The 20,866-nt window shown below is 43.5% G+C and overlaps 3 protein-coding genes across 3 annotated transcripts; 2 read left to right on the top strand and 1 right to left on the bottom strand.

The window, feature by feature from the left end:
• Positions 1 to 3,273: 3,273 nt before the first annotated feature.
• LOC311320171 (gamma-crystallin M3-like) lies at positions 3,274 to 3,907 on the bottom strand (the record flags this gene model as incomplete). Its single annotated transcript, XM_084451865.1, has 2 exons — positions 3,274 to 3,555; positions 3,641 to 3,907. 2 exons carry the CDS (start codon positions 3,905 to 3,907, stop codon positions 3,274 to 3,276), a joined length of 549 nt encoding a protein of 182 aa, XP_084307991.1.
• A 3,974-nt stretch (positions 3,908 to 7,881) lies between these two features.
• On the top strand, positions 7,882 to 9,375 carry LOC311320309 (gamma-crystallin M2-like; the record flags this gene model as incomplete). The annotated part of the gene is made up of 3 exons (XM_084452041.1): positions 7,882 to 7,890; positions 8,307 to 8,549; positions 9,100 to 9,375. 3 exons carry the CDS (start codon positions 7,882 to 7,884, stop codon positions 9,373 to 9,375), a joined length of 528 nt encoding a protein of 175 aa, XP_084308167.1.
• Positions 9,376 to 11,837: 2,462 nt separating this feature from the next.
• LOC311320307 (uncharacterized protein) lies at positions 11,838 to 16,848 on the top strand (the record flags this gene model as incomplete). The annotated part of the gene is made up of 6 exons (XM_084452039.1): positions 11,838 to 11,843; positions 11,976 to 12,218; positions 12,537 to 12,802; positions 13,044 to 13,050; positions 15,385 to 15,627; positions 16,576 to 16,848. 6 exons carry the CDS (start codon positions 11,838 to 11,840, stop codon positions 16,846 to 16,848), a joined length of 1,038 nt encoding a protein of 345 aa, XP_084308165.1.
• Between the last annotated feature and the right edge of the window lie 4,018 nt (positions 16,849 to 20,866).

The following is a 20,866-nucleotide window of genomic DNA, read 5'->3' as shown; positions in this document are numbered from 1 at the left end:
GTTGGATGGTTTGTTCTTGTTGGATTCTGTCCAATGAGCTGTGGCTGCCAGGGGCTTTTATACTTTATACATTGTAATGGTGTTTTGTTATTCAAATTGTTTTGGAAGCTGATGAATAAGCAGGTCTGCGATCGCTTCATTTCATGTGTGCCGTCATGGTTCACAACACAGAGGAGCATGTGACTGAAGGCACATTGTATTCATTCAATGGCATTTCATTGGGCGATATCAATGACATGTTATAGATGAAGTACAGCTTTTAAATGTTTCATTTTGCCTTCATGAACCCACTATAGCATTATATAAATGTTCATGTAGTTTCTCTCTCTCTCTCTCTCTCTCTCTCTCTCTCTCTCTCTCTCTATATATATATATATATATATATATATATGTATCACAAAGCAGTTATAACCATACAGTATATGTCTTGCTCGATGTACAGCTCGTGGATGTATTTGTTAGGCCAGATGTCCTCAGACTACTGTACATGGCGTCTTGGTCTAGTGTTGTACTCTACACTGTCTTGGCAAGTATGTGAGGGGGGTTCAAGCCTCTCCTGGTACACACTACTGTATACTCATCTGAGAAATATATATATATATATATATATATATATTATAATAGCTTTCTTCTGAGATCTAAAGTCCAAATGTACAATGTAAAAAATGTTAATGCTTAAGCCAAATGTAAAAAAAAGAAAGAAAAAAAAGACATTTGTTGTATTAGTTTTAGTAGGTACTTTATTGATCCCCGTAGAAAAATTGCACAAATTACACAATCAAGGTGGAGACTTGAAACAAGTATAAACCATGGTATACAGCAACACATCTGAAATATACTTTATTTGATACACTGTTACATTGTAAATTGAATTTAAAGGTGATATAGATAACAATGTTTGTACAGACAAATCATAAATAAAATAAAAACTCTAACAAGACTCGTGAGCCAATAGTATTATGACTCCTGTTCGCTCCCAACAAAGAGATACCACATGGCACAGATCTCGTAATACTATTGGCTCAGAAGTCTTGTCAGAGGTGAGAACCAAACCTCAGACATGAACACAATATTCATTTTAGACCCGTCAATTTTTTTTATTTGAAGTTTATTTCAGATGTGATCCCTTTTTCACCAAATTTGGTAATCAATTACACCTGAACTATTGTTCAATTGTCCCCTGTCGCTGCTGTGGAGGGTCCGTCGCACAACCCTGTGATCGGTGATCCGGATGATAGAGCAAGTTACTTGACTCTCTCAAGACTGTCCGGCTCCAGACAGGGTCGCTGTAGAGTTGTGGACCCTTGGGCCGAAATTAAACTAACCCCCCTTGGGAGTGGCAGCCTAATATGCCAGTCCACTGTGGGACCCGGCCATATTTGGATCTGGGGACACCAGGGCACGAACCCTGGTCCCTGGTGGGCACTGCACCCGATGCTTAGACTGCTACACCACCATGGACCCTGGACCCGTCAACATTTTTACCTCTGCCCCAGCGACAGCGCAGGGTGAGAGGTAATGTATTCGGTGGTGTGTGCACTTTGTGTGCAGCCTGGTATCACGGCTAAACGTGTAATAGATGAGTAGAGGCACTTGTGTGAAATGGCTCAGTTTCACATTTTAGCTATACTAAAAAGCTATACGGACCTTAGAACCCATTAAATTTAGGAACAGATCTGAATCACGGGCAGGATCCACGAATGAAAATAAAACTTAGAACGAAGCCAGCTCCCTGTGTGGGGATGCTAGAGACACAGGCTAGATATACTAGAGACACAGGACTGGGGTGTGCGGGGGGAGAGCCCAGAGTGCATCGCACTGCCCCCCATCGGGTGTAACCCGAGGGGGGCGCCACAGAGCCGGACAAATACAGCCACCCATTCACCTCCAGTTATTTTTACCTTCCCTCCAATAAATCACGAGCTACACAAACACGGCCCTGAGTAATTTGGTGTTTATTAATGTGTCAAACATGCAAAATATTGTCGAAAAACAGTAGAAAAGCCATATTCTGCAACATTCATCAGCCTGAGTTTGTTGTCTTCCCTTCCATGACTTTTGATGTTCAAGCTTGGAGCTGTTTCCCTCTAGACCAGGGATCAGCACCATCAAAAGAGTCTTTTTTGGCCAAAAAAAGGAATACAGAATCTGACTCGAGCCACAAAACGTATATGAGCCTTACAGTATAATGAAGGCAGTGTTTCCCATATATTTGTTTTCAGGCTTGGTGGTATGCACCCAGGGGGGGCACATTAAGGGGGTGTGGGGGGTCTAGGGGTCCAGAGAGGACATTTTGAGTGTCAAACACTACATTTCCTGAATTCAGGTGAATTTCTATGGAGTCTGCTGCTATCTAACCTGACGCACCATTGAAAACTGTTTGGAAAAGGGCAGATACTTTCAAAAATACTTGGCAGGTGATTGTTGATATCTGTCTATCACCGTGCTAACTTCAACTGCTCCTTGCCGTCGTCACACCTAAACCTGCCCAGCGTAGCTGTTTGTATTTCAAATTCCTCAGAACCAACGCTGATTGGTGAGATCGTTTTCTGATCTGGCACAAACAGACCTCTATGGAGCGTATCCAGACTGACTTGCGAGAGAACCAGAATGTGAGCTTGCAAAATCAAGATGGTCTCATGAGGCTAGCTGCTATCTAGCTAGTTAGCTAACTTGAATGCCAACATGACCATTAATTTTAGTGATTAATAAATGTATTTAATTTTAGTATTTTTATTTAGTTATTCCTTTCCATGTAATGGTTGTCAAAGCCAGGGAGCCACTGGAGCGAGGCTAAAGAACGGCATGAAGCTTGGGAGCCGCAGGTTGCAGAACCCTGATCTATCACTTTATGGTCTAATAGCTCTAAATGTTGATACAGTTTGGGGAAAACTACAGAGGAGGCTGTTGCATATAGTGTACAGTACATGACTAATGTGATACTTATACTTCTGAAATATTAGTATCCATATCTAACGGACCCCAGTATTGGCAGAGTGGTTATTTCTTTTGCCAAACCTGCTATACTGTAGGCTACTGCTTGAGAACCATATATGAAGATGTGGTATTGGCTAATAGTTTGACTGATATTTCAGCATGTGCTGTATGTGCAATACACTGACAGTCAAATACTCATAAACTCCAGATTTGCTAATGTAGGTTAAACTGTAGTCAATATGCCATGTGAATATGTTGTGCACGTTAGATTTGAGTAATTGTACAACATTGGAATATTGTATTTAACATGCTTTATTGATATCTGTGTAGTGATATCTAACACATGTCAGTGATACGCCTCATGCTCATCCACCTCATGTTTCCCATGCCTCCATACATGTTGCTGAAGTTCCTGTACTCTCCAGGCCTCATGTACATCATCCTGCCTCTGTATTGAGGCTGCTCGTACATCAGCCAGTGGCCGTCCATCACGTTGCAGGACTGGCAGTTGTTCATGCTGTAACGATCCTGGATGTTGTCACAGTCCTCCATCATCTCGTTCATCTGACCTCCGAAGTTCTCCCTCTCGTAGATCTTCATCCTGTAGTTTCCTCTGTGCTGTTTGATGAGAAAGTGAAAATTACATTTTTGTTTTCAAAGTTAGAGGATAAAATGTAATGTTTTTACTTTATTTTGTACTCACCATGGGGATCATATGGCAAGATCTGATGAAGCCATCGTTCCATCCGAACTGACTCCTGTAGTCAGCGTACTCTCCCCTCCTCATGAAGGACTGCTGGCCCATGTAGTTGGGGTGGTCGTACACCATGAAGCAACCGCTCTCCACCTTGCAGGAGTGGCAGCGGGACATGTAGGAGGACATGTCAGAGCAATCGCTGCTGCACTCATAGTGACGGCCCTGGAAGTTCCTGTCCTCGTAGAAGATGATCTGAAAATAAACATTGAACATTGTCAGTTGAGTATAGCCAGACATTTACAGTACTGTTACTAGAATGTCAATCTAGCAGCTTGTTTGTCTGTCTGTCTCTGTTTGCTGTCCATATCTGTCCATGTTCAGTTGCCTGCTGTTTTTTTCCCAACAGCTGAATCTGATTTGTTGTTTGCTAGAGGACCGGTGGACCCACATGGTAAACTGTACATCTGTCCATACCTTGCCCATGTTGGATGGTTTGTGTTTCTGGGATTCTGTCCAACGAGCTGTGGCTGCCAGGGGCTTTTATACTTTATACATTGTTATGGTGTTTTGTTATTCAAATTCTGGAAGCTGATGAATAAGCAGGTCTGCGATGGCTGTAAATTGGATTTGTGCCATCTCAGCTCACAACACTGTGGGGCAGGTGACTGAGACACAAGGAGCAAAAGGGGTAGGAGGGGTTGGAGGAGGATGGGATGGAGGGTATTGAAATAATATCCCTCAACTTATTAGGTTAGGGCTGTGTGTGTGTTGGTTTCATCTAAGAGAAATTAGTTGGAATTTTTTCACTTTTTACAGACCGTGTCTCTGTCCAGCTGTTATTTATTTAGAAATGTGTCAATCAACAACATGTTCTTTTTGTTAATAATTATTTATTGATTTTAACTGAACTGGTGGTACAGAAACAAAGAAATGAGACAAGACAGGCAAATAATCAGACATAACAACAGCGACAATAACAACGACAACAACAACAACAAAAAGCCACATAAAACATAAAACATAAAACAAACACACACAAGAAATAACAATCAACAGCAAGTTAAAAAAATGTTGTGATGGAAACAGTGATTTTGTCTACTATAAAGGTTGAGTCAATGCAGTTCTCTTTTCCTCTCTCTCTTGCTCTGTGTTGCAGGTTTAGTAACCCCCAGTTGATCTAAGTGTGCTTTAAGTAGAGAAAACAAATACGTTAAATTCCCAATCCTACACCAGTGGGGAGCTGAAAACAATTTCAGTACAGTTATAGGGCAAGCACAGACATATCTGTTGTTCTGCAAAAAGAGCATTCATTTGAACAGAACTACCTCAGTCTGTAGCTCTATAACAACCCTTTGGAATGTGAAGATATTCTATAATTAAGAACCGAATGTCTTTGAATGACTGTCTGACATCACAACCTTTTGTCTTTTGGAGAGATCAGCTCTCATCTGCTGCTGCCAACTATTTCCTTTACAGTAGACTCACTCGACGCAGCACAGACAGAAGGGTCCAGAGTATTGCTCTACGTCACAAGAAAAGGTAGACAAAATATGGTAGACAATATGTTTTGATTGCAGATACATTGCTCAGAACATCTGTAATCAAGGGAATGGCAATAGTATTTGTTGTTCTTTGAGGGGTAAAGGAGAATCAGGCATGCTTTTATACTTCTACACTCTATCTGTGTAGATGACTCTGCTCAGTGGTCTACAGTATACAGTATGTCCTAGTGTCACATTGGTCAGGTCCTGGTGTTAAAATTAGTGAGGTTCAGGTCCTAGTGTTAACATTAGTGAGGTTCAGGTCCTGGTGTAACATTAGTGAGGTTCAGGTCCTGGTGTTAACATTAGTGAGATTCAGGTACTGGTGTAACATTAGTGAGGTTCAGGTCCTGGTGTTAACATTAGTGAGGTTCAGGTCCTGGTGTAACATTAGTGAGGTTCAGGTCCTGGTGTTAACATTAGTGAGGTTCAGGTCCTGGTGTAACATGAGTGAGGTTCAGGTCCTGGTGTAACATTAGTGAGGTTCAGGTCCTGGTGTTAACATTAGTGAGGTTCAGGTCATGGTGTAACATTAGTGAGGTTCAGGTCCTGGTGTAACATTAGTGAGGTTCAGGTCCTGATGTAACATTGGTTCAGATCCTGGTGTAACATTAGTGAGGTTCAGGTCCTGGTGTAACATTAGTGAGGTTCAGGTCCTGCTGTTAACATTAGTGAGGTTCAGGTCCTGGTGTAACATTAGTGAGGTTCAGGTCCTGGTGTTAACATTAGTGAGGTTCAGGTCCTGGTGTAACATTAGTGAGGTTCAGGTCCTGGTGTAACATTAGTGAGGTTCAGGTCCTGGTGTAACATTAGTGAGGTTCAGGTCCTGGTGTAACATTGGTGAGATTCAGGTCCTGGTGTAACATTAGTGAGGTTCAGGTCCTGGTGTAACATTAGTGAGGTTCAGGTCCTGGTGTAACATTAGTGAGGTTCAGGTCCTGGTGTAACATTAGTGAGGTTCAGGTCCTGGTGTAACATTAGTGAGGTTCAGGTCCTGGTGTGACATTAGTGAGGTTCAGGTCCTGATGTAACATTGGTTCAGATCCTGGTGTAACATTAGTGAGGTTCAGGTCCTGGTGTAACATTAGTGAGGTTCAGGTCCTGGTGTTAACATTAGTGAGGTTCAGGTCCTGGTGTAACATTAGTGAGGTTCAGGTCCTGGTGTTAGCATTAGTGAGGTTCAGGTCCTGGTGTAACATTAGTGAGGTTCAGGTCCTGGTGTAACATTAGTGAGGTTCAGGTCCTGGTGTAACATTAGTGAAGTTCAGGTCCTGGTGTTAACATTGGTGAGGTTCAGGTCCTGGTGTTAACATTGGTGAGGTTCAGGTCCTGGTATAACATTAGTGAGGTTCAGGTCCTGGTGTTAACATTGGTGAGGTTCAGGTCCTGGTGTCAAAGGACAGGTTCAGAATTTAGCATTATATATTATGTTACATTATATATATTATAAACCGTTATGAGGTTATTTAATATAAGGTTATAACAGACTCAGTGGATCCATAGATGCATAGACAAAATCTTTCAAAAACACCATAAACTGTCTTTCAAAGACAGGAAACTCACCGAGTGGTCACTGGTGTCTGTTGATGTTCTGACATAACAAATCGCCACAGATCCGATCGGGTTTTATTTATCATTTAGCATAGAACTATTTTCACTCACAGTACATACGTTTGTAAACTACCACTTGAACTTTGATTAGCGGTGACGGGCTATATCTCAAGAGTGCACCGTTTGACAAAACCTTGATACCGGCCGATGTATATGATCATAAATAACCTTATAACATGGCTTATAATGCTAAATTCCAAACCTGTCCTTTAACATTGGTGAGTTTCCGGTCCTGGTGTAACACTGCTCAGGTTCAGGTCCTGGTGTAACATTGCTCAGGTTCAGGTCCTGGTGTAACATTGGTGAGGTTCTGGTCCTGGTGTAACATTGCTCAGGTTCAGGTCCTGTTGTAACACTGCTCATGTTGTACTGGAAGCCGGTGATGCAACATTGGTCAGGTTCTGAGACAATCCATACAGTGCATACTGTAGCTGTAAGATTTCCCAGGTGTCACCTTTGGACAGTAGTTGCTAACAATATTTGTAAACAGATAGTTTTCGTGTAATTTCCGTCAAAGCACTGTCTGCAATGTCATCTCCAGGTTTTTGAGTGTCTTGACATCCTGGAAACTCCTTCATGACAAACAATAGTGTAATTGACTATGATGGCATAACTAGTCTGGTCATGTGACAGACTGACTTGTTTGGGAACATTTATAGGTAAGACTCTCGACTTACACCAGATCGGTCACTACAGTAGGTCTACTTGCAAAGACAAGATAAAGGATTGCAATGCCCCTACCAAGAGGATGATATACTGTGTCCTGAATAATAATATACAGACAATAAAAGAAAGTTTTTAGTGCCAACCCCAAACACAAAGACAGCAATGGAAAACCACTAAAGATTATCTGATTGCAGACTGCTTGAACGGCTTTAACCTTCACAGCACCGTTCTAACTATTCTTTGATGCAGAGCCATTACACTGTGACAAAGGGAAATCAAACTTGAACAAACCATTTTGCTGATATGCAAATTAGGCTAATTTAATTAACAATGGCTTTCCCTCATCGGCACATTCCGCATCTCGATATAAACCTGCACAAGGCTGCAGTTGGGTGGGAGGTGAGCAATAACATCAACAAAACCAAAAAAATGGGGAAGGTAAGAAGCCCAGCTGTGTTGAATAGCTAATTTAACTGAAGACGATTCACCCTTTTATGAGAAGTGATACTTGACAGAAAAGTACTTTTGCATACTAATTTACCTCACCTCACATTTTGTTGCTAGTAAAAACATAACCAAAAATTGATCTTCAGATTTACATAATTATATCCTTTGATCATTTCCAGTATCTTTCTCAGTTATCATTTGCCGTATCATTTGCTAGTTATCATTTGCAGTCATCATTTGCAGTTATCATTTGCAGTCATCATTTGCCATATCTTCAACCTAAATCTTATGTCTCGTCAAGAAAAGCCACAGATTATTTTCTTCCTATTTCTCCTCTTGGAGGTGGCACAGTATGAAAAGCATGGCTGGTACTGTAGCTTACCAGGCTCTGTCTCCATCCTGTCCAGATTGTATTCTTTGAGGACAAGAATTTCCAAGGTAGCTGTTATGAGTGCAGCAGCGACTGCCCTGAGCTGAACTCCTACTTCAGCCGCTGCAACTCTATCAGGGTGGAGAGCGGCTGCTGGGTGCTGTACGAGAGACCCAACTACACCGGCTACCAGTACATCCTGAACCCTGGAGAATACCCAGACTACCAGCAGTGGATGGGCTTCAGTGACAGCATCAGATCCTGTCGTTCAATCAAAAATGTAAGCCCCTCGATGGTACATAGAAAACCTTCAAAAGACCACTACCTGAGGCTGTGTAGTATGATGTCAGCGCTACCATGGGAACACCTCCAAGAACCCGTTGAATGCTTTTCAGTCAGAATGTTTCTAAATCAAAATCGCCCATAAAAGATTTATTAATTCATTATTATCTGCATATATTAATTCATTATTGCCTGCATGTTTTACTTTCAGGATTTTTTGATGTAAGGAAGTGTCTGACTAGATTTGAATGCAGGGCAGTGCCCAACAGGCATTCGTTAGCCACAAGCCAACAGACAATCAGAAGAGATAAAAGGCTCATGTTTTGGCAGCAGCACGCCTCATGCCTCCCCTCATTAACATCGGTGGTTGAAGGAAACTAGGAAAATAGCCAAGAATCCCATTTTAAAGTGACATGCTGAATTCCAACATTGGTTTGGGCCCTATTGCACCAACTAACCTATGTATTAAATAGCTAAGATCATATTATGATCCAGATATGAATTGAAAACGGTTATTTCATTTAAATGATGTGTGTTGTATTTTCAAGGTGTATGGAAATTCCTGGAAGATCAGACTCTACGACAGACAAGATTTCGGAGGCCAGATGGCGGAGTACGGTGAGGACTGTCCATCGGTCCCGGACACCTTCAAGTTCCACAACTTCCACTCCTGCATGGTGGTGGACGGTGCCTGGGCATTCTACGAGCAGCCCAGCTACCGCGGCTACCAGTACTTCCTGGAGCGTGGCGAGTACCGTAGCTTCGCCGACTGGGGTGCTGCCTCCCCCGCCGTTGGGTCCTTCCGGAGGATCAATGAGTTCTAGAACCCCACAGGCCCCCGAGTTCTAGAACCCCACAGGCCCCCGAGTTCTAGAACCATTTGCGCCCACACCCCCCCTTCCCCAACCCTCCTTCCCAGAAGAACATTGACCTTTCCCTCTGACACTCGCCACTGTGTGTGCTTTATATCACCAATAAAAAAACCTCCTGACCTGCACAGACGCTGTTGTTGTTTGTGTATTGCCATTACACACATATTTTCCAAATCTATCAACAGATTTATCTCAAGTAGCTTTGCTCAAGTTTCATCCTGAGATTCATATCCTTAGATATCTTCCCAAGAAGAAAAAGTGTACCAGCACGCTTGGTTTGAGGCCTCTGTGTTCTATTTTGGTTGAGTCATACCATTCTGAGGCCAGGGTAATAGTCTACAGGCTGCTCAAACAATAGAGCTCAAACACGGGTCACAGACAATTGAGTCAGAGGCAAACATAATGTGTATAGGCACAGTAGATAAGAGACTAGTATTACATCCAAATGAGCTATGAAGATGTTTTAGTAACTCAATTCAAGAAGCATGAAATAAAGGTCATTGTGATGAACATGAAAATGTCCCATATCTTAGGTCACCAGTAGACAAAACTCAACACCCTATTTAAACATGAATTTGAATAGAAATGAGACAGCAGCAGCTGACATCACCTTTGCATGGTGTTCACAAATCTGCCTATACAGTAAGTGATGTATAAGGACTTCCATATCACCAAGTGATATAACGTGATTCCTGCAATATGAACTGTATAGAGTGGCATAGACTATCTGGCTATGATATACATTTATATACTGTACTATATACTGTATGCATGTGTACTGTAGGTGGTGGGTTATATGGTGAGTATCCCTGCCTAAAACTGAAGGTCATGTGTTTGGTCAAATCAGAGCTAATGGTCAGAATACTCTATGGCAGGTAGTTATTATATTGATCTCCTAAAAGTTCTATTCATATTTTCCCATTATATACTTTAAACATTGCAAAAATGTGCGAGAAATTCTATATCAATGAATTTTCAGACGTTAAATGTATTTTCACATGTAAAGCACTTTGAATTGCCTTGTTGCTGAAATGTGCTTTACAAATAAACTTCTCTATGTGTGGGGGTTATCTCAGGGGTCTCAGTACAGTGTTTCACCACCCACAGAGATACAGTACTAAAATAGAATTTAATTCATATCTAGCTTAGCTAGTTTGTTTCAAGACATCCTAGTGCAGCCAGTCCATGATTACTTGATAACATAACCAACTGGTCTCACTTTTTTAAGGTTAAGATTCTGTGCTTACAATCAGTACTACCACAACACTCATCTTTTCAGCCATCCTTTCACCAGAGCTATGCTAATATTCTCTCTGTCGATCCTGTGTTGGTAGATGTGCTACTGTGGCGATGTTGATCTGAGCCAGAATCACCAGTTAGCCTCCTCGCTAATAAACCGAAGCTAGCTCAGTCCAGCCGTTAGCAAGTTATTAAAATATTAGCTTTTAGATGCCACATCATATTGAACTAGAAAGTACATTTCGTGAAGAAAATGTGAGGTGGGCTAGCTAGCTGACCACATATTTTTATTCACATTCATATAGCCTTCATTTTCAAAAATGTATTTATGACGAAGTACAGTGCAATCAATGCAAAAAAAGAAATGACACACTTGTGTTGTCAATGACAGAAGTTGTTTGCCTACTATTCCTAGGACTCCTACAGTTGAATCATGTTAATATGAGTGTCATGATGACAAAATTGTTTGCGCTCTTCTTGAAGTGTCCTTATGGTATCTTTCATCAAGTGCATGAGCCTTAAAAATGTAACAATTAAAAATGGAGGAAGGCTTGCACACTGAAAAGAACAAAGGGAATGTCCACACGGAGGTTTAAGGATGCAAAAATGTTCTGTATTCTTAAATCATGATGCTATACAAAAGATAACATCCTCTGTTCTTTTTTGTTTTCACTATGGTAGAACTTTATCTTTTATATAGCATCATGATGTGGGTGGGAAGGAAGTATACTGTGAATCAAGTATTACTAGCAGCTGCTAGTATTACTACTATCGCTACTGATACAACTTCTGCTAGTATTAAAAAGTACTGTTAATTTTGTGGCCATCTTTGCATCTATAAAATCACGCATCAATACATGTTCCAGTGAAACTGCGTAATTTACCTCATCCAACATGATTTATGTTTATAAACAAAACAGTAGTGCTGGCCTTCACTGTTGGAAACGATCCTGTGGATACTTGACTCTTTTCTCTAGCTATTGTCTATGGATGAGCGATTCAGTGCTTTCGAACAATGGGTTGAGCCTAGATAAATATATACAGCACAAATAGCTGATTGAAATATCAGCTTCATTTAGCTAACCATGTGCTCTGTGTTATTGTCTGGGTCACATATAAAGAGTATACCTGCAGGCCCTGAGTTCAGTGTGGTCCACTGTGACTGGTGTTCTGAGATGGAGGTGAGATGGGTTTCAAAACTGGATTTCTATGATGGAGAAGCAAAGACAGTGTACCGGTTGTGTGCACTGTGTATGTGGGGGAAAAACCTGCCTTATCTCCAATCAGGTTCGTAACACCACCTCTTTCCACAGATCGTGTTTTACGAGGACAAGAACTTCCAGGGGCGGTCGTACGACTGCAAGGGGGACTCGGCGGACCTGCACGGCTACGTCAACCGGTGCAACTCTGTGAGGGTGACGGGGGGCTGGTGGGTCCTGTACGAGCGTCCAGACTTCACGGGGTACCAGTACGTCGTGAGTCCTGGGGAGTACCCAGACTACCAGCGATGGATGGGCTTCAACGACTGTGTCAGATCCTGTCGCGTCATCAAGAATGTAAGTGTTGCGAGTTCTAAGATGAGATACTATAGGATCCTGAAGGCATAGGTTTGGTTAAGGCAGAATATGGTTTTCTTAGAAAAAGTGATAATATTAAGAGAAAATATATGTGACATTTTTGGGAGTATTTGACGCACATACATACACGTTTCAGAACATGTCAAATGAGTGCTCAGTACAGTAGGACTTTACCCATGTCTGGTCTTAAGCTCTCCCCTAGTCATTTGAGTATGGTATATGTCCGAAGTGAATAAAGGTGAATTCGAGTTAGACTACTCAAGTTCATGCTACAGTTCATCTGTGATCTTTCTCCAGGCTAGTGGACCTTACAAGCTCAGACTGCACCAGAGGCCCGACTTCGACGGCGAGTCTCTGGAGTTGACCGACGACGTGGCTTCTCTGGAGAAGAACTGGCACTGCTGCCAGGTCCACTCTTGCAAGATCCTGGAAGGTTCCTGGGTGTTCTTCGAGCACCCCAGCTACCGCGGCCGCCAGTACCTGCTGGAGAAGGGGGGGTACCGCCACTACACGGAGTGGGGAGCTATGCACCCCACCGTGAGCTCCATCAGGAGAATCACGGAGCAGCTCTGAACCTCAGCACAGAAAGATGATCCCATCTCCATGATGTGGTGCATTGCAATAAAAACGCTTAATGATGAAAACCTGTTTGGATTGTATCTAATGAGTCCCATACAGTCATACAGTTACTGATACTGTAGTACTACTGTATAAAATAAACATTTCTATACACACCTAATGTAGTGTGAGGGCACTTCACATTATATAAGCCATATTTAACCTTTTGGTATAGCTGTTTAGCAGTTTAAAGGTAAACACACTGTCAACTCAAGGACATATAAACATTCAAACGTTTTAAAGCACAATCATAAATTCCCCATGGTTCAAGTGTTCACTGAAGACTAAGTTATTCTAACTTTTTTCAATTCACATGTCCAGGTATACAGCGCGGAAGATGGATCTATGACACTTTTGTCCTACTCAGTGAATTCATGAGATAATCATTACAATTATTACACTCTAATGGGATGTTATCAGAGTATAGTAAAATAGAGTCTTTGGACCTGGCGCAGGATAAAAATATCAATCTAAGAGGATCCATCCACCAAGCCCACATGCTGGAGTATAGCTCCCAATACTTTACTGAATGAGCATGACAACACATGGTCATCGACCTCACAGAGTCTTTATTCAGGCAAAAGGGAGTATAAATGGAGTATGTTATCATATCAGCACTGACATGATCTTCAAATCCCTCCTTAGCGCATAACTCTTAACTCACTCACTCGCTCGCTCACTCACTCACTCACTCACTCACTCACTCACTCACTCACTCACTCACTCACTCACTGTACCAACCTTCAAACTGTAGCTGTCCAGTACAGAGTTTCACTGTCTTACTGTATTTGTGACTATTGGACTCAAGGGATAGTGTTTAGCTAGCTAATGTCTGAATATGATGTTGCGGTAAAAAACACTGTGTGAGTGTATTTATTCTACACGCTCAATTTCAAGGCAAGCATGATGTTTTACTGTGGACACTGCAGCTGTTTCATTGTTGCAACTTTTTGCACAATAGATAAAGAATATAAGCTCAGTGTATTTTTTAAAGGCTCTTAAATGTACGAGTCACATGATCTGCAACACACATTTTGATACCAAAAGCTTGGAAAGGCATTTAGTGTACAGTATTACATTAATACAATCAGAAATATCCATCCATCCATCCATCCATCCATCCATCCATCCATCCATCCATCCATCCATCCATCCATCCATCCATCCACCAGGGTGTAGAGGGTGGTTTTGAGTGGAGGGTGGGGCGTGCGGGGGCTGACTGAACCTATCCGTCCTGCAGCAGACGTTAAAGCTCGACACGATGCAGGAATAGGACACGATGCAGGGATAGGACACGATGCAGGGATAGGACACAATGCAGGGATAGGACACGATGCAGAGATAGGACACGATGCAGGGATAGGACACGATTCAGGGATAGGACACGATGCAGAGATAGGACACGATGCAGGGATAGGACACGATGCAGGGATAGGACACGATGCAGGGATAGGACACGATGCAGAGATAGGACACGATGCAGGGATAGGACACGATGCAGGGATAGGACACGATGCAGGGATAGGACATGATGCAGGGATAGGACATGATGCAGAGCCAGGACACGATGCAGGGATAGGACATGATGCAGGGATAGGACATGATGCAGGGATAGGACATGATGCAGGGATAGGACATGATGCAGAGCCAGGACACGATGCAGGGATAGGACATGATGCAGGGATAGGACACGATGCAGGGATAGGACATGATGCAGAGCCAGGACACGATGCAGGGATAGGACATGATGCAGGGATAGGACATGATGCAGGGATAGGACACGATGCAGGGATAGGACATGATGCAGAGCCAGGACACGATGCAGGGATAGGACACGATGCAGGAATAGGACACGAAGCAGAGCCAGGACACGAAGCAGAGCCAGGACACGATGCAGGGCCAAGACACGATGCAGGGCCAGGAGCCAAGTCCACGGCGGCCCACACAGCCCCAGCTGCAGGGGAACAATTTCATTGGACCAATCAATCTCTTCTGGAATCGTGATGGCAAGATCAAAAGGTCAGCTTCCATACAACGGTGGAAGCTGTAACATTGCATAAACAATGCCAGGTTGCAATGATTGCAGCATCAGCTATTATAAACGCCAACGTACGGTAAGCGCTGAGGCTATTCAAATGACATTGATTTTCTTGGCAGAGCATCCCAATGTCCCACATATAAATCTGACCCATAGCAGCAGGTGATGCAGTGTACTGTATGTGAAAGAGGGGTAACTACTTATTATAATTTATAAACATCCAGTAACCCAAAGTTGGTGATAGCCCCAAACATGGACCGTATTGGAAAGGTAAGAAGTAGACATTTTTGTATTACCTGCCTGTGTAAAGTGGGTAAACGTTACACATCCACTCACCCACCTACAGTAGCTAACCAATCGAAAGGTACAGTATGTTTTGAATATGCATTAGAACGCAGAGCAACCCTCAGACCAGGGTGAGATGGTGCCATGTGAAAAGTATTTTGCCAGTGCTGCTCCTGTGAGCCCACTCTTCCTCTAATTCCGCAGATCATCTTCTACGAGGACAGGAACTTCCAGGGACGCTCCTACGAGTGCAGCGCTGACTGCCCCGAGCTGAGCTCCCACTTCGGCCGCTGCAACTCCATCCAGGTGCAAGCAGGCTCCTGGGTGCTCTACGAGAGACCCAACTACTTGGGCCCTCAGTACATCCTGGCCAGAGGGGAGTACCCAGACTACCAGCGCTGGATGGGCTACAACGACAACATCAGGTCCTGCCGTATGATCCAAAATGTGAGTCCTGTCCACTGGCAGCCAGAAGGCTGGCATGGAGATGTTTACATTACATTACATTACATTACAGTCATTTAGCAGACGCTTTTATCCAAAGGGACCAACAATAATTGCATTTAACGTAGGAAAACCCAATGTCCTACTACTTGCCATCTCCTTTCTAAAACGAGTGACTAAGAGCATAATCTAGTGCTGAAGGTAAAGTGAAAGAATAGCAATCTAAAATACAATAGGTGCTTAAGAGGGAGGGAGGTTTAATGCCAGATTGAGCATTATGGTATCAAACTTAGATATCCCTGGCTCTCTCTCTCTATTATACTCTCTATTATACTCTCTCTCTCTCTCTCTCTCTCTCTCTCTGTCTCTCTCTCTCTCTCTCTCTCTCTCTCTCTCTCTCTCTCCCTGCCCCTGGCTTTCTACACACATACACTTGGCACCTGCACACATACACCTCCCTATAGCCACTTGTATTTGACTGTATCACTACCTAATAAGCAATCTATCACACCAGTACAGGAACACATTAAGAGACAAATAATGCAATCAAGTCTGTGTGTGGGGAGAGTTAAACAACATTTCCCCTATGTGGTAACATCATTATTAACTAGTTGATAAATGTAGTCTAGTTTTCTCACCCTGTAATCACATTTACCAGCTGTTATGTACTCAGGGTAGGAAGAATGCTTGTATTTTACCAAATAGACCAGGCAATTTTTGAACATAAGCTTGCGGCTATTACCATACAAACATGGACATTTCTGAGCCCAAGTTTGCCTCTCAAAGCAGTAATATTTGATCAATGTAGACATGTGTTTGCTATTCACACACAAAGACATTGAGGGATTTGAACCTGGCTACACTGTCCCTGCCCAATGCCGGGGTCCTGGGCTGAACTTCCTGTTTGGTACCCTTCCACATCCTGCTCCCCGCTTCTCCTCTGTGTTCCAGACGTCTGGCACGTTCCGGGTGCGTATCTATGAGCGTCCGGACTTCATCGGCCAGATGATGGAGTATAAGGAGGACGCGACCAACCTGTCCGAGCGCTGGCGCCACCGCGAGGTCCAGTCCGCCAATGTGCTGGACGGGGCCTGGGTCTTCTACGAGCAGCCCAACTACCGTGGACAGCAGTTCCTGCTGGAGAGGGGCGAGTACCGCCGCTCCGCCGACTGGGGCGCAGTGCATGCCAATGTGGGGTCCTTCCGCCACGTCCAGGACCTTTAGACCGTCTTTGCTAGTGCCTGTTTTAAATAGCCATTTAATAATAATAAAAAGAATTGTATTGAAATGATAGATGGCCCTTTCTGTCTTTTTTATGAAAACATTGTAATTTGCAGTTATGGCAAAATCAGCCATCAAGTCTGACTGGGCCAGACTTTCATCGGCACCTGTTGTTCACTTTCAATAAAGAAAAAAAGTTGTAATTACTGTAAATGTGAATCATTGGAAACCTTGATAATCAAGTATCTATCTATCTATCTATCTATCTATCTATATATCTATCTATCTATCTATCTATCTACCATTTTACATTAATAGAAGTGAAATCAATTAATTGCCAGGATAAGTGCTAGGACTTGAAGAAATACAGAGGTTGAGAGTCAAATGATCTTCAGAGGGTGTCTTTTTATGGAATAAAATGGTCCTGGGAAACAGTCTTGAGGGCGAACAGCAGTTCACATGAGAATCGATCGTTTTGATTCACCACTCAATATCCCATTAAGACCCAAGTGATGTGGGTGCATCGTCTATGACCATATAGCTCCAGAGGCTCAAAGGGCTATTGGGGGTGAGGGTGGAGGGCTCACCTAGATCACCTCATCCACAACCAATGTGCATCTACCCATGATTCAGCATCTACCCATAATTCTCATCTGCCAGTACTGTAGGCCGTGAGGGGCGCGGAGGGAGGGGGCATTATGAGCTCTTCAGTCTTGTAAAATCAAAGACTTTACAATGTTTAAACTGCCACTAAATATCTCTTTGTGCCTTCTACTGTTGTTGGTAACAAACTACTTTGATATAAGATCACATGTTGTGATTGGATATGAAATCACCACAATGATTGTAAGTCCTTCCTCTTTAGCTCTGATAAATATAGACAACAGTATTTTGCACAGTGAGGATTTTTGGTTAAACTCTAAATACACATACAAGCACATAACACGGGAGGCTAGAGAGAGAGAGAAAGAAAGAGAGAGAGATAGAGAGAGAGAGAGAGAGAGAGAGAGAGAGAGAGAGTGTGTGATAATGTGTGTGGGGGTGGAGGTGTACAGTGTGTGGGTGTGTGTGTGTGTGAGAGAGAGAGAGAGAGAGAGAGAGAGAGAGAGAGTGTGTGATAGTGTGTGTGTGTGTGTGTGGGGGGGGGGGGGGGTATACAGTGTGTGTGTGAAAGAGAGAGAGGGAGAGAGAGAGAGGTGTGTGTGAGTGTGTGCGTATGTGTGTGTGCGCCGTGCGAGTGTCTGAGTGTGCAGGTGGTGGCCTGGCGATGGCAGACACGGGTGTGTACATCTGTGCGCGGTATGAATGCCCGCTACAGCAGAGCGGCCTGGAACCTGAAGGTCAATAGGCCGGCCTAAACCTCCCAACAAAGAGCTGCCAGCGTGTTGTTGATGAGTCAGGGGGATTGGCCAATAAGGGGCTGGAACCCCACATGCCGGTCAGCCGTTGTGCTGAGGTGAGCAGGGTGCAGGGCTCACAGGAACAGCACCGAACCATCTATAGCACAAAGGGACCCCTGCCACAGCTTTCCCCTGTGGGGTCAAAGCCCCGTGTTTTCCCTAAAGTTCTTTTTTAGCTTAGGCTGTCAATACTGTATGCACAAAGTGAGAGAGAGAGAGAGAGAGAGAGAGAGGGAGGGAGGGAGAGAGAGAGAGAGAGAGAGAGAGAGAGAGGGAGGGAGAGAGAGGGGGGGAGGGAGGGAGAGAGAGGGGGGGAGGGAGGGTTGGACAGCGAGGAACGATAATTAGATTGCTGGAATTTAGAGCCAGAGAGTGCCCCCCTCTGGTTGCTCTGGGGTATCACCTGCGGTATTGCTATGAGTGTGTAGGCATGCTTAAAGGGACAGTCCACTCTAAACTCAAATCTGAGACCTCAAATGTATTTTTGTTGAGATTAGTTAATGTCGGCCGTTACCACCTGTCTAGATCTACAGTATTGGACCCTGTCCCAAACCTGTCTCCTACATTCCACAATAGTCTTGTTTTTACGTGTCTCCGCCTCTCCGTTTTTTATCTTCCTTTCTGTCTGTTTTCTTTTTCTGCCCATCTTTCGCTGCCATACAAGGAAGCCTCTGGAACCTTATTCCTGCATTCTTTCCTTGGGATTAACGTAATACCTCTCAGCTGTGGGGCCCGATCTTTGACCCCTGACGTGTATAAATAGCTTTATGGGGATACAGACTACAGAATGGTCATATAGTCGGCCTGACTAAAATACATCCTGTGGGTCCTCCACAAAGCCAGGTTAAGTTCCAGTTTATTAAGATCCCCATTAGCTGCCACCAACGTGACAGCTAGTATTCCTGGGGTCCAAAAACACAGAACATACAACATACAAACACAGCACACACCACAGTTGATCTACAGTACAGGCAACACACACGTGGGCATTAAACCAACACCTCATGCTGTGTCGAGACCATCACACAGCAATATTCTTGATGGACTGATCTATACTGTATATGATGATCATGGAGGCACTTAGTGTATTGGAGAGAGAGAAAAAAAACGGGAGGCCCTATTCGATCTCTTGGCTGGTTTAAAGCTCTGCATCCCAGCTAAGCTGACTCACCATTATGAGGACCAGAGCTTTTAATGTGTTCCTGGAGGGCACTTTGATTCAGAATAATACTGGCGCTGCAGTGTCTGGTCCCAGACCAACCTAATGTTTAACGTCTATAGCTCCTGAAACCTGTGCCCATGTTTAATGACGGATGACGCAAACATTTCCACAGCGTCCCCCATCCGTGCTCTCTGAAGACTCTGAAACAGTTGTCACAATGGGTATGGTTGTCCCAAAACGTTACTTAGCATACTATTCTTTCACTCACAAAACCCTAAGGTAATTTGAGTCTAAACATATCTGGAAGCTATTTTTAAAATTAAAGGGACAGAAACGCAAAAATGTTGAACTTACACTGATGTAATGGTGGAGCTGTCAAAGTGCCTTGATAAAAATAACCTTTTATAAACATAGCCTAAGTTGGAAGTCTTCATCTAGTTGAGGTCTGGATGTCACAGGACCTTTACAATCTGAAATGCACAACCAGTTGAAAACAGTGAGAAGCAGAATTTGATTTGGAAGCATGGTTGTGATATTTATGGGCTTGTAAAAACAAGAGTTATACAGAGACTATTTATATTCAGGCACCTCATATGCTGACTATGCTCAGCCTTGGTTCATTAAAGACCAGTGAGATAACGATCTTAATGATTATTCTGTCAGCAAGTACTGTACAGATTGATCATCTGACAGCCCTGCTTCCCAGTTCTCTCAGGAATTAACTCCCCAGCCGTGATAATAATTAACAATAATTCTTATCTGCCGAGAACAACAGTTCTTTAACTACTGAGATCACGACGTTGACCTGTACTGCCAAGAAAGGTTCTGTGATTAGCAACATTTATTGAAAATTGTTCCCATGATTCACCTCAAGCTTATATTTAGCCGGAACAGAGTGACCCCTGACTCCAATCGACCGTGCTTCTGTCCACACTTTGGCCAATCTGTCGATGCTCGTGTGAGGAGCCCACTGTGGTCACAACTCCCGTGCCGTGCCATTGGCCGTCATGCTATCATCTCACTCCCAGCTGGCCTATCACAAACCTCACAACACACACCTGGCATGCACCGAGACATGCTGTGACATTAATTACAGGCCACAGTCCTAAGCGGAGAGGGCACCCCACAACTCCACAAATGAATCTGCCAAGGACACCACTGCTCCATGTACTGTGAGAATCAGCCGGGGCGCAACAGGTCCCTGAGAAACAGTCTCTTTCTACATCTCTCTTGCTTTGACACCTTCTGGTCACAAGCCTCCTCTCTGAACCGTAGACTGGAGAGAGGGCAGATTGGGACTGACAGCGTGCAATTGGGAAGTGCAAGGTCAAAAACGCTTGCCTTCTTCCATGGTGCAGAGGTTATTTGTGTTGCCTACAGTAGTTCACTCTAATCAAAGTTGGGAAAATGTACTGTAGTTGTATGAAAATGACCAAAAACAAGAAAAGTTTGTCAGTTG

The sequence above is a fragment of the Borostomias antarcticus genome (genome assembly GCF_949987555.1).
Source record: "Borostomias antarcticus genome assembly, chromosome: 17".
In the NCBI taxonomy this organism is placed as follows: Eukaryota; Metazoa; Chordata; class Actinopteri; order Stomiiformes; family Stomiidae; genus Borostomias; species Borostomias antarcticus.
Note: the sequence above shows the minus strand (reverse complement) of the source record. Positions and strands in the feature narration are given on the sequence as shown.